General features: G+C 38.3%; 1 protein-coding gene across 24 annotated transcripts in view; it reads left to right on the top strand.

Moving 5' to 3' along the window:
• LOC104606146 (putative histone-arginine methyltransferase CARM1) overlaps window positions 1-14,505 on the top strand; it is a 30,060-nt gene that overhangs the window by 6,668 nt on the left and 8,887 nt on the right. For 17 of the 24 annotated variants that reach the window (XM_088904321.1, XM_088904326.1, XM_088904320.1 and 14 more), the window contains 3 exons: window positions 520-616; window positions 4,362-4,416; window positions 11,342-11,425. In XM_088904321.1, the coding sequence (XP_088760447.1) occupies window positions 520-616; window positions 4,362-4,416; window positions 11,342-11,425 (236 nt within the window). The remainder of the gene's footprint in view (window positions 1-519; window positions 617-4,361; window positions 4,417-11,341; window positions 11,426-14,505) is intronic. The other 7 variants (XM_088904324.1, XM_088904331.1, XM_088904329.1 and 4 more) reach the window with 1 other exon arrangement.

Genomic DNA, 14,505 nt, shown 5'->3' with positions numbered 1-14,505 from the left:
GCTTAGATGAAATCAATGTTATCTTCCTTGACCATTCAATGCATCCCAAATCACTCCACAAATTTGTATCAAATTCTTAGTAGCTACAAGACAATCAATGGACATGTAATTTGGTACCAGTTCGTTTTGCTTGTTTGCATAATAGCAAAACATGTGAAGGTAGCTATTGATAAAAAAAAAACATGTGAAGGTAGCCACCAAACTGCACTTCTCTGATTACTTTAATACATTTATATTTGTTCTTTATTTTTCATTATCTGATGATATTTTTCTGATTCTCTGTGTTGATGAACATGTCACTGCATAACTCTCAACCCCAGGTCTCTAGAGAAATGAAAAAAGAAATGCTAATCTTTATTTGTTCCTAAATGTTATTAGCAACCTTAAGCATAATTTCTTGTTTTGAAGCCTTAAAGGTTTTTATTGGAACATAGAACATTACAGTTCAGTTGAAAAGGTTAGTTCCAATAGCTAATGTTTGTTTCTTTTTGTTTTTCTTTCTTTGGTTTTTATAACCAGGTACCCTATTGGTTAATGAGAGAATGCTGGAATCCTATGTGATTGCAAGAGATAGATTCCTTGTCCCCAAGGGGAAAATGTTTCCAACAATGGGAAGGTATTTTTTGAGAAAAGATAACTACCTTTTGTAATTACCTTCTTATTTGCTTTTCCTTTCGTGGACAATAGGATTTTTTTTTTAATTTTTTTGAAAAAGGTAAAGTATGCTTGTATTAATATAAGGCCCTGTGTACAATGAGAATCTGTACAAAATGAAGGACCTCAAAAAAAGGCCATACTCAAAAAAGTATAATCAGATATGCTATCTCTAAAAACAGTATGTATAGACATCCAACTTCTCAAAATCTCTATTGCCAAGTTAATGACCTCGGCTTCAGTAGTAGATTTTTTCTCAAAAATCCTATTGTTCCTTTCTGACCACACAGCTCACAGCACTGCCGGAGGAATGGAAGTCCAGCATAACTTTCCTTTCTTCGACAGCCCCTGAATATGCCACTCCTCTAGCAGAGCTCTAACTGAGGCTGACATGCACCAGCTTAGATTCAGGGATTTGAAGAAGTGTGGCCAAACTGCAGAACTAAACTTGCAATGAATGAAGAGATGCCCTGAAGGTTCTACTTGTATATTGCAAAAACAGCACCTCCAGTCTGGCAGATTAAGACCTTTTTTCAGCAGCATTTCTTTGGACAAACACCTCTCCAGAGCTGCCACCCATGCAAAAAAATTGATTTTTGGAGAAGTCAAATTCCCCCAAATGGCCTGACTGGGAAAAGGGGCTTCAGACCTTCCCACAAGAAAATTATAGAAGGATTTAACTGTGAACTCTCCAGATTTTGACCATGTCCAAACTGTTGAGTCTTGCTTCTGAAAATTTATCTGTTGGTCTTGTAACAGATTAAGAAAATCTGCCATCTGCTGAATTTCCTAGTCATTGAAGCTTCTCCTAAAGGGAGGAACCCAGCAAAGACTGCCTTCCTGGTGACACATAGAATCAGCCACTAAGGCTTCCTTATCTACAGCCACATTGTATAAGGCATCAAGGCTGGGAACAGCTCGTTTAGAGTGTTGTCACCTACCCACTGATCTAACCAGAACCTGGTTTTTCTTCCATTTCCCTCTTTAAATTTAATACCACTGCTGAACTGCCTGTAAGCCTTACAAATTCCTTTCCACACCCCACAACCATAAGTACCAGAGGGAATAACACCATCCCATCCAGTGTTCCTTAAGCCATATTTCTCCTCAATCACCTTCCTCCAGGGTTTGTTTGGTTCAGATCTAAACCTCCACAGCCAGCTTCCCAATAGGGCAAGGTTGAAAAGCTTAAGGTTTCTTATTCCTAGCCCACCCTGTGACTGGGGTTTACAAATTTGCTCCCAGCTCACTAAATGGTACTTAAGTTAATTGCAACCATTGGAGTTTCTCTCCTCTCTCTCCCTATCATGTGTGTATTCTGTAGCCAATCTGAACTGTTCATCAGGTTGTGGACCCTTTGAATTAGCCATGTGTTCACTCATTTTTTTTTGAAATTATTATGGCCATCTAAGCTTGAACCATTGGAATTTCTTCTTCTTCTTCTTCTTCTTCTTCTTCTTCCTCTCTCTCTCTCTCTTGTGTTTGTGTGTGTGTGTGTGTGTGTGTGTGTGTTTTATCTTGTAGCCAATCTGAACTGTTCATCAGTTAGTGGACCCTTTGAATTAAGCATGTGTTCACTCTTTTTTTTTTTTGAAATTATTATGGCTATCTAAACTTGAATGTTTTTGTTTAATATTTTATTCCATTAAATCAAATCTGAAATTTCTACTACATAGACTCTCTTTATATAATAAGCATAAGGGATGAGATCTCTGTTTACAGACTCTATTTATATAATATGCATATGGGCTTGGTTAACATATATTCTAACTACTTTGGAACCAAGGCCATAAGGGAAATCAAATAAGGACTCTAACTCCTACTATCACTCATACCACTTACTAGATACTAACCCTACTAGCTACTACAATTAAACAAACCAAAAACAATACCAAGAGTGATGCAGAGAAATAGATAGATCCATTTCCCCATTGCAGATACCCCATTGAAGCCTTTGTCCCAAATATATGGGGCTGGCTACATGAATCCTGCTTTGGCATTCTATCCTGTTCAGTATTATCTCAATTGTCAAGTTGCGGGACTTGAATCATTTCTGATCCTAGCATTTCTAGCTCCTTCAACTTGTAATAAATCACTTCTTTTTACTGGTTGTGTAGATGGTCTTCTCTGCACATGTCCAAACTTTCGTAATCTACTTTTCATCATTTTGTCACCTATTGGAGCTATTCTCAGGTTAAATTCATTGTATACTATTTTATAGTTTTCCCATTCAACCCAATCATCTATCTAATCACTCAAAATTCATGCTAAATGGCCAAGGTTTGACCTCAGAAAAATAGGATTTGAGAACAATGATGTGATTGCGTAACTTTTCAAAATTTAAAGAATTCTATAATAAAAACGGACCATATTCCCATGACACTAACAAGCTAAAAAATAATTTAAAAGAACTAAAATAATATGCAAATCCAAAACATCCATATATTACAAATTTGCCATTGAATGAGGAACTGGGAGAAAACTGATGTCCTTCTCCATGCATTATTTGCTTGCTTTGATGCCTTTATCACTGTATTGCAAAGATAGAAACCATCATAGTTTATGTTTTATTTTCTCTTTCAAGTGCTATCTGTGTTGCATCCGTCCAGAGTCTTATTGGAGTATTTTGATGATTTTGGGATAGGTTGTCAGAGTTTTGGTAAGGTAAGGATGTGTGGTAAAAAAAGAAAAGGAAATTTTTGAGGGCTTGATATTGTTGAAAGCATTTAGAAGGCAGGGTATTTTGATATTTTGATTGCGGGATAGGCTGTAGGAGGTTTTGAATTGACCGTGTAATTCTTTGTGGCCAGATATCTTGGTGACTGTCTTTAGAGTGCTTGGGCTGCAAAACTCCTGCTCTCCTTGTATACTTTTCCTTTTCTTCTTTTTAATGATTTTTTATTATTTCATCATCATTATCTAAGCCTTGCCCCAACTATATGGGGTCAGCTACATTAGTCCTTGTTTGTAATTCCATTCTGTTGAGTTCTATATCCATCATTAAACTATGGGCGCTTAAATAATTTCTTATTTACTTTAATCAAGTCCTTTTTGGCTTGCCCCTAGCTCTTCTAGCCCTTTGAACTTGTTGCAGATCACTTTTTCTGAAAGGTGCTGTAGATAGTCTTCTGACCAAACCATCACAATCTACTTTCTCTCATTTTATCACCTATTGGAGCTACTTGTAGTTCCTTCATATGACTTCATTTCTAATCCTGCCCTTTCTAGTTTTACTACTCAGCCATCTAAGCATTTGCGTTTCTGCCACACTCATTTTTTGGACATATTTCTTAACTGCCCAACACTTTGCTCCATACAACATAGTTGGCCTTACAACTGTTTTATAGAAATTCTCTTTTAGCCAAAGTGGTATAATAATCTTTTATTACCTGCTATCAAAAAGGAAAAAAGGAGTTAAAGTAGTCCCAATAATCATCAGAGTAATTTAGAGAGTAGTTTTAACTTTTAACTGTTCATCATTGTAATGAACTTCTTAAATTAGCTGATGCTATGGTTACTGTAGGCTTGTGAGTTGTGACTTGTTTTGCAGCTTTCTAAAACTCATACAAATGCATTTGATTAATATAATGTATATTACGAAAGAGAACTCTCTTTTACATTTTTTATAGCCTTTCTGGTATACAATGTCAGACTTGTGATATTCATTGCTTTATGGTTCTGATTTGTTAAGTTGTTTACTACTGTAGGATACACATGGCACCATTCAGTGATGAATACTTGTATGTTGAAGTTGCAAACAAGGTATTTGTAAGAAACATAATACTCTATTTTGTAGTAGATTGGTTTGATGGCTTGCACAGATTTGTGCTGTTCATAATGATCTAAGTGGCATATGTGTAATTTTTCAAGGCTTGGAATTAACCTTTCTAGAGATGTGAGCCATCTTTGGATACTTTCCTCCATTTTTCATGTTTGAGTAATAGCAAAAGATTCCACCTGGCTCAAATGGTAAAGTCAGTGGATGTAGTTTCCAGTGACATGGTTTCTCAGGCCATCATCACCTTTCTGACCCCCTCCCCCCCCACAAGTTTGTAGATCAAGGAACATCATCTACAAAAAGATGCCCTCTAATCATTTAAGGTTAGGTTTTACTTCTTGTTCCACACAGTGAAAATGTGATGAAATGATTAGTTGGTGTGGTGGTGACATTTTGGATTCCCTAGTTGATGAATTGGTGAAATACTAGTTGGTGTGGTGGTGACATTTTGGATTCCCTAGTTGATGAATTGATGAAATACTAGTTGGTGTGGTGGTGACTTGGAGCTGACTTCGATCACATAAAGGTTATGTTCTAAATATAAGATATAGAACATTTAGTTTGCAATCTTTTTCTAGAACATATAGAGAAGGATGACCAGGTAGGCTTAGATAGGGAAGGGAGTCATGGTATTTGATTTTCAGAGAAATGAATGCTGATAAAAAAAATCAAAGAAATGAATGCAATATTGACTATTTGATTGCCTCTTTCTCTATGGCAACTCCATACCAGCATACCACTGATTGGATGGAAACTTAAAAGAACCCTTCCATTATTATTGTTTTTTTCATTATTTGTTGTCAACCAGTTGTATACAATCACAAATGCTTAAATCAACTAGCATGCCATGAATTTACCTAATAAAAGCATATAAACAAGACCGTTTCCCAAATAAAAGAATATGCTATACTGTTTTGAATAATTGCATGCATAAACAAGTAATGCTTTAAAATAACTTTATGTTTGATTAGTTGTCCCAAACAACTGCATCATGGGTATTGCCTAACTAGTTGGAGGGTGTGGTAGATAGCATAAAAATTATGCTAACTTTATGGGTAAAGACCTTGAATTGCATTCAAACTTTTTCTATCACTGACATCTTAAGAGCTTGGACTGAAGTAGTTCATCTTCAAGAAGTTTAGATAGAGTGAGTGGAAATGTGGAATGAGGCAACAAGGTTAAGCTGAACTTTGATGGGAATTCCATTGGAAATCTGGGAATGGCAAGAATAGGTGGGGTAATAAGAAATTCTAAGTGAAGGATTCTGGCATTATTTTCAGGACCGATTGGTTTGAGGAACACAGTAAAGGCTGAATTGATGTCTCTTTTGCAAGGCCTCGGATTAGCCAAACAACTGGGCTACAGGTTAATTGAGACTGAGGGGGATTTAAAAGTAATCATTTGATGGGCAAACACCAGCAGACATATCCCTTGGATTTTGAGACATGTGATGAGGGAAGTGGCTGGGATTGTAAAAGACATAGGGGCTGAGTTTAAGTGGGTCAGAAGGAGTGCGAATGGGTTTGCTGACTATCTGGCTAAATAGGGTGTAACAAGACAATAGTCGTTTTGGGCTGGTTTGTAACAAGACAATAGTTATTTTTCTGATTCTTATTTCCTTTCTTTTCTTCTTATTCATATGTTTATTTTCTATAATATGAACATTATACTTATTTGATGAAGAAAGATTAATGATAATTATTAGTGAAAGATGATTTCTGGTTGCAGTGAAACCCAAGGAATTACCCTAGGATTTAGGGATTTTATTTAAAAAGACCTGTTGCCTAGGTGACCCCTAGGCAGGTGTTTAGGCACCCAGGAGACAAGGCACCACCCTGTCTATTAGCCTTGCCTTGGTGCCATGAAAACAATATTTCTTTCCGTACCCCATCCTATTTTTTATGCCTTGGATGAATTGTGCTCCACCTTTGCTTGTTTGCTCATTGCCAAATTCCCCCACTTACCCAACAACATATCCTATACCTTGCAGATCTGGATTACCTTTCAGAACACTTCCTCTGATGGTGGCTTAAGATTTAGGATGTATCCCTGGGTTTGTCAACTTGGTGGTGTTTGATGGTGAGGCACTACTCTGCATTTCCAAAGGTCTTGGCAAATTGGTTAGGTGGTATAGAAGCCTATAATAGACAGGGCTAATATAACTCTACCTCTAACTTGTAAGAGCCTAGAAAGGAGATTCTGAGAAGGGATGGTATCTGTATCATTTTTTTTATCAGAAAAGCTAACTTTCATTAGAGATAAATTAAACTGAAATACAGAAGTCAATCCTTACTAGAAAAGGTTGATCCAATAAGCATCAAACCTTACAGCACTGCCCAATAGTCCTTACAGTCCCTTGTTTTGCTAGGGCGTCAGCAAAACCATTTGCTGATCTCCTTACCCACTTGAAGCAAACACCCACCTCCGTTGTTATGCTAACAATTTCCCTTATCAGCTGTCTACATTGCCAAATTCCTAGCTGCCCTGATTGCATCCACCCAATTACCAACTTGGAGTCTCCCTCTATCTCAATCTGCTGTAGCCCCAATTGTTTGGCTAGTTTTACACCTTGATGTAGTGCCAAGATTTCCGCTCTTAAGGAATCTCCAACTCCTACTGGACTTAAATACAGAGCCATTATCTCTGAAAACACCTATACCAGATGGGCCCGGATTACCTATAGAGCTTCCATCAAAGTTCAGTTTCACCCTTTGTTGTGCTGGTGGCGACCAAACTTCCTGTATCATAGCTTTGGAAGTAGTAGTAGATGCCACAATACCCCAACTTCTATAAATGTCTTCAGCTGAGAAGTCCTTAAAAAGATCATAGGATTTCAACCAATGGATAATCTTAGTAGTTACTCCTTCCACAACCTCTTCCTTGGATCTACAACTACCTTTGAAGATCCTATTGTTTCTTTCCGCCCACACTGACCACAATACAAAAACTCTAATGGCTCTCCACATAATCCTTCCATGAACTGTTGGTTGCCTGCAAAAAGCTGGATCAAAGAGGTTCACCATGCTTGAGGAGGGAGTCCAACTGCAGCCAAAGAGAGAAGAGAACCAAGACCAAATAAAGAACACAAAGGGACATGAGATTAGTAAATGTGAAATTGTCTCACCAGAACCCAAACAGAGACAACAAACATGGGGGGAGAGGCACATATTTGGCCTCTTTTTCTGTAACAAATCCAAAGTGTTGATTTTTTGGAGTGCCACTTCCTAGCAAAAGGCCTGAATTTTTGGGGGTATAGGGCTACCCCACACCTCCTTTGAAGGAAAGTTCCCTACAAGGTTAGAGGTCTGAAGCAAAATGTTATAGAAAGAAGAGCAATTGAAAAAACCAAAAGGGGAAGGTTTCGAAATTCTGTTATCTCTACAAGATTGATCAAGAAAGACTTCCCCTAACTAAGTGATCGAATCATCAACCATCCCCATTTCAAAATCCTTTAGACCTCTTCTCAAGCCCAAATCCTAGGAGTTATCAACAAACACTGAAGATATCACTTTTCTTTTGTTATCAAACAAGGAGTAAATAGAAGGAAATCTATCTCTAAGGGAGTTTTCACCAACCCAAACATCTTCCCAAAACAAGACTTTATTTCTAGCGCAGACATCATATTTGAAATAAGGGAGCATAAGAGGCAAAATAGCTTGAATAGCTTTCCAAGGAGAACACTTAGAAGCCTCAAGGTCGAGTCCTGCATCCCAGTTGTTATCTGCCAATCCATGAATACTAACAATTACTCTAGACCAAAGTCTGTCCTGTTCCATCGGTAGTCTCCAGATCCATTTCCCTAGTAGAGCTGTGTTTCTTAATCTCATATTTCTTAACCCAAGGCCTCCATCATCCCTACTCCTAGAAACCACCTCCCACTTCACTAAGTGAACCTTCATAGTATCCCCTAGTTCCCATAAGAAATCCCTTGTTATCTTCTCTAACTGGTTAGCTACTTTCATTGGTACTCTAAAGGTAGACAGGAAATAAACTGGCAGGTTGGTCAAGGTTGACTTGATTAAGGTTATCGTACCCCCTAAAGAGATGTAATTCATCTTCCAATTTGCTAACCTCTTGGAGAATCTTTCAATCACAGGGTACCAAAAACTCTCAACCATCGGGTTCCCTCCTAGTGGTAGCCCCAGATATTGTAAAGGCTAGCCCCCCACTTCACACCCCAAAATCCTAGCTAGGGAATCCACCTCCTCTCCCCCTAAATTGAGCCCTACCACACAACTTTTCCCCAGTTCACTTTAAGATTGGACTTCCTTTTAAATTGAAGCACTAGACTCTTTATGTTCCGTAATTCCCCTTCCTCCCCGCCACAAAACAAGATGATGTCATCCGCAAATTGTAAGTGTGTGACCACCACCTCCTCCCTACCAATCCTCCAGCCTCTTATCAAATTGTTAGCATCAGCCCTCGAAATCATGGCACTCAAAACATCAACTACTAGGGTAAAGAGGAATGGGGACAACAGATCTCCTTGCCTAATACCCCTCTTTGTAGGAAAGAAACCACTAGCTACACCATTCACTAGTATTGAGAAATGACATGAGGAAATGCATCCCTTTACCCATTTGCACCATCTCTCCCCAAACCTTCTCCGCTTGAGAACCTCTAGTAAAAAATCCCAGTCCACCATGTCATATGCCTTTTCAAGATTCAATTTGGAAGCCAACCCCTTTTCCTTTCTCCTCTTCACCTCAACACATTCATTGGCAATAAGTAATTGATCTACAATTTGTCTTCCTTCTACAAAGGCCCATTGATACAGTGAGATTAGAGATGGGAGGATCTTTTTTAATCTTAGCGCTAGGACCTTAGAGATGATCTTATACATGCTTCCCACTAGGCTTATATGTTTGAAATCCTTTGGTTGGAGAGTGTCCTTCTTCTTAGGAACCAAGGCAATAAAAGTTGCATTTGCTCCTGAGTTGAATTTGCCTCTCATAGAACTCTTCAAAAACCTCCAACAAATCCTCTCTAATTATCTCCCAACAATCTTGATAGAAGGCCATCGAAAAACCATCAGGCCCAGGCGCTTTAGAGATCCATGGAGAAGATTGCATTTCTCACATCTTGGGCCTCAAATCTTTTTTTCCAAAGATTCCAATAAGACACTATCTTCCACCCTCCACTCCAAGTCCTCTAAGCTCTCACTAGGTCTCCCGGGGTTGTCATACACTAATTTGAAGTGATTAACCAAAGCTTGAGCTATATCCTCCAACTTATCTCCTCATTCCTAAGAAGATCTTCCTGTTCCTGTTTCAAATTCCATCTTTCCACCCAACTCTCTTCCCCCAATTTTCTTTCAGCTTCTAGTCCATCTAACTCCTGCACTCTCTGATTGATTTCCACTTTCCTTTGCTCTATTCTACCAAAACCTCTTTGTTCCAAATCTTGAGTCTAGCTTTCAAGAGTTGTAGTTTCTTTTAAAACCTATACCCCTTCCATCGGAATTCCGTTTGGTCCACTTCCCACCATTCTTTTACCTTAGCTAGAAACTCTAGATGAAGTAACCACATGTTTTCAAACCTAAAAGGGCATGGGCCTCCATCCACTCTTTCTTGAGACAACCTGATTGGGCAATGATCTAAAATAGGTCTTGGCAATGCTGTGTAACACCTAAAATTCCCCATTCAACTTCCCAATCCACTGTAAAGAGGAACCTATCTAAATGACAACAGGTAGGGCTTTCTTGGAAGTTTGACCAGGTAAAATTTGCTTGCTGAAGAGGGAGGTCCCACAATTCAAAATTCTCCGCAAAGATTAAAATTCCTCATGGTAGATGTAATCCTATGATTGGGGTTATTGGACTCGTTCAAGAATCTTATTACGTTGAAATCCCCACTCAAACACCAAGGGCCATCCCACAAATCCCTAACGGCTGCTAGTTCTTCCCAGAAACCTTCTTTTTCCCTGTAAGAGGTGGGAAGCAACATTCTCCCAAACACCTCCAAACAAAGCTAAGGAAGCAACATTCTCCCAAACACTTCCTATGCATACTTATTCACCCTAATCCCATTACAATACCGTCAAAAACTAACAAAACCAACTATCCTGAAAGAAACACAACAAAACTGAAACCCAGAATTTGTAACAACCGCATGAGCACACAACACTAAGCCCGTGGATCAAAAGCAAACAACAACAGATTCACAAGCCTCACCCTTTGATAGTCTAATTTTATTGCCACCAACTGTTATAACCATGCCTGAGAAAGTTTTGGTTTTAATGGTGTCTGAAAAAATAAATGGTTTACCAAACCCATCAAAAGACAAGTTTTTTTCTTGAAATATGAAAAAATGCCAATGGCAATTATATTTGCCTTGTTTTTTCCTGTTTATTTTATTGATTGTTTATGAATTGATGGTTCTTATTTGTAATTAACAACTTGTGGTGTGCTTTGGCATGTTTCTGATATTTGATTTATTCTGGTTGGAAATTGGTGATTATATGGTTCTGAAAAGCACTTTTTAGAGTGGAAAAAAATATAGAAAGGTTCTCTGGATCTAAAATTTAGAAAACAAAATTTCCCTTCTAATAATTGCAGTAAACCCGACTGTGATGAGAAACTAGGAGATTTCTGTTTGCAATGACTTTATAGGTTTTAATCACTTTTAATTATCTCCATGGCTATGTGCATTAGCAGACCTAATGTAGAATGATAAGGAAGCTCTTCATGGGCGTGAGTTTCCTATGGGAGCTCCTTTCTTTGCAGCTATTTGTTTAGTTCCATGAGTCTATGAATGCGTTCATTTATTTGAAATTTTCTTGTTCCTGTATGCAGTACTGTCGGTTTTGTTCTATTTGTGCCGCTATTTCTTGCTCTAATTCTTGATACTCTCTCCCTCTTCTTTTTTCATTTGGTGGTGGTGGGGGGGGTTGATATTGTTGTTTGTGTAGGCTCTCTTTTGGCAGCAACATAATTACTATGGTGTTGACCTCACTCCCTTATATGGACCTGCATTTCAGGGTTATTTCTCTCAGGTATATGACTATCCCAGTATAGTGAGGAAACTAAAAGTTTAGGCCTTTTTTTTGTGCTTTTGCTCCATAATAACTAGGCTCCATGGAAGACTTCTGTTATTATAATTCTATGGATCTGCATTTCGGGAATATTTGAGAAACCTTCCCTATTCATTGGTATAGATGTTTAACTTACAAAATTTCCCCCAACATTTGAGCCCTATTAACCCCTTGCCTGGCCATTGCACTGGCCACTGAATTTGCTGATCCTTAAGCCCATGAATAGCTAACTATTGGTTACCTTTCCAGCATAGTTTTCAAGGTGCCAAGGCGAGGCTAGGTGACAGGGGGGCGCCTTGTCGCCTAGGCAATGGATTTTTTTAAGTGAAAAATACATATCCTAAGTAGTTCCCTAGGTTCCATAACCATCGTTCCTTAATAACTATCCATAATTTTCATAAGAAAATTATAAACTTCATGTTTATGTCTAGAAAATCAACATATTTATGAGAAGAAAAATAAGAAAGAAAAGAAAATTCTATAAATACGGGGACTGAACCCTATTTTTGTTATAGGAAAAGAAGAAAAGAAGAAGAAGAAGAAGAAGAGGAAGAAGAAGAAGTGGAGGAAGAAATGTGTTGATTAGACAAAACTTTAAGTTTTTCCCTTACTTATTGGTTCAAATTCTGAAGTCTTTGAGGGTTCAATACAGCAGTTAGCAATGTTTATGTTGATTAAACCCTAACAAATAAGAAAATAATAAAAGGAAATTAGTTTATAAACACAAAAAATGAATATTTTTGTTTAATAATGTCTATTTTATAATTATAATCTCAAAAATATAACAATATAAAAGTATTTTATAAGACAATATACAAAAATGCTAGGCGATTGGGTGAGGCGAGCCTCCAAGGGCGCCTTGACAACTATGCTTTCCAGCATCTTATCTCTCATAGCATGTCTATGATGCCATGGGCCTTTAGTGTAGAAGAAAAACAACCTTTTGAAAAGAAGGGACTGTTTAAAAAGTTGCAGAAAATAAAAAAAAAAGTAGCAGAAATCAGGTTTCAAGAAGAGAAGAGGAAGAAGAAGGTGGCGGCAACTAGGGTTTAAAGAGAGATTTTCGAACATAATCTCCTGTTACACCCCTAATTCCATTTCATTAAGTTAAACTTTAGTAATTTACAGAGAGGCCCTTGGTTGGGCAGAAAATTAAAAAACATAACATAAGAAAGAATAAGAGCCCAAATTAAGGCCCTTTACAACAAAGAACATAAAAGATAAAAAAGATAATTAACCTATGGGCCATTCGGCCCATCTTCTCTACACTCCCCCTCAAGTTGAGCATAGATGTCAATCATGCCAAGCTTGCCAGTATCATGCTGCAGTTTAGCCTTGGGAATGCCCTTGGTGAGGAAATCAACTAATTGTTCTTTAGAAGTGATGAAAGGTAGACACACTTCTCCAGAAGCCACTCTTTCTCGAATGAAGTGTTGGTTCTGTCATGTTGCACTGGATTGTAAGCAATGTTGATAGTAGCCTGATTATCAAAGTATAACATCAATGGCTTATCATGCTCAATACCTAGTTCCTCCATCAAAGATCTAAGCCACAGTAGTTCAGAAACTCCATGAGCCATGGCTCTGTATTCGGCTTCGACTGAAGATTGGGCAACAAATTATTGTTTCTTGCTTCTCCAAGAGACAATATTACCTGCCACCAAGCTACAGTATCCAGAGGTGGATTTTCTGTCATCAATATTTCCGACCCAATCAGCATTTGTGTAGGTTTCAAGTTTCATATGACCATGCTTAGCAAATAGAATTCCCTTTCCAGGGGAACCCTTCAAATAACACAGAATCTACTCTGTTGTTGCCATGTGAGTGTCCTTGGGAGCATGCATGAACTGACTAATGCAACTGACAACATATGCAATGTTTGGTCGAGTCATGCATAGACAGAGAAGTTTTCCAAGTAGCCTCTAGAATACTCCCTTATCTTTCAACAATATTCCATCTGAAGCAGAGAGTTTATGACTCATATCAATAGGAGTAGCAACTGGTCTAGCACCCATCTTCCCTGTTTCAGAGAGCAAGTCAAGTACATAATTTCTCTGAGAGATAAGGATCCCATCTTTGGATCTAGCAACTTCTATGCCAAGAAAGTATCTCAATTCCCTCAGATTTTTGATCTCAAACTTTGTATGAAGGAAAGATTTGAGATCATTAATCCCTGATACATCATTACCATTCACAAGAATATCATCAACATACACAATCAGGTAAACTGGCAAGGATCTTTTCCTTTCCACAAAGAGGGTATGATCAGACTGAGCCTGTACATAGCCAAAGCTAACAAGGGCAGCCCTAAACTTTTCAAACCATGCCCTAGGGGACTGTTTAAGTTCATAAAGAGATTTCTTCAGCCTGCAGACCTTCCCTTTTATGTATGTTTCATTCATCCTTGGAGGAAGAGACATATAGACCTCCTCATGTAACTCTCCATTCAGAAATGCATTCTTTACATCCAGCTGATAAAGTGGCCAGTCTGAGTGTGTAGCTAGAGATAGCAGAACTATCACATAAGTCATCTTGGCAACAGGAGCAAAGGTCTCTAGATAATCAATCCCATATGTCTGTGTATAACCTTTTGCAACCAACTTAGCCTTGTACCTTTCAATGGTGCCATCAACATGATATTTGATGGTAAAAACCCACTTACAGCCTATTGGATCCTTCCTTTCAGGTAAATCAACCACTTTCTATGTGTCATTCTTGTGCAGGGCATCAATTTCTGTTCTCATAGCATCCCTCCATTCTGGAATAGTAAGAGCTTTTGGAACCCGGTTCTAGAAAGACTTGAGAAAAGGCTTGCCTCATGGAGGAAAAATTATCTTTCTCTAAGGGGGAGAATCACTTTAATTAGCTCTACCCTAGCTAACCTTCCTGTTTACTTTCTGTCGGTGTTTAAGATTCCCGCAAAGGTCTCAAGTATAGTGGGAAAGTTAATGAGGGATTTCTTGTGGGAACCAAGAGAGGAGAAGAAAGACCATAGGGTGAGTTGGGAGGTGGTAACTAGAAGCAAGCAGTTAGGAGGGCTTG

This window comes from Nelumbo nucifera, chromosome 4 (assembly GCF_055504915.1).
Source record: "Nelumbo nucifera cultivar China Antique chromosome 4, China Antique-T2T, whole genome shotgun sequence".
NCBI classification, from domain to species: Eukaryota; Viridiplantae; Streptophyta; class Magnoliopsida; order Proteales; family Nelumbonaceae; genus Nelumbo; species Nelumbo nucifera.
This window is presented reverse-complemented; position numbering and strand designations above follow the sequence as displayed.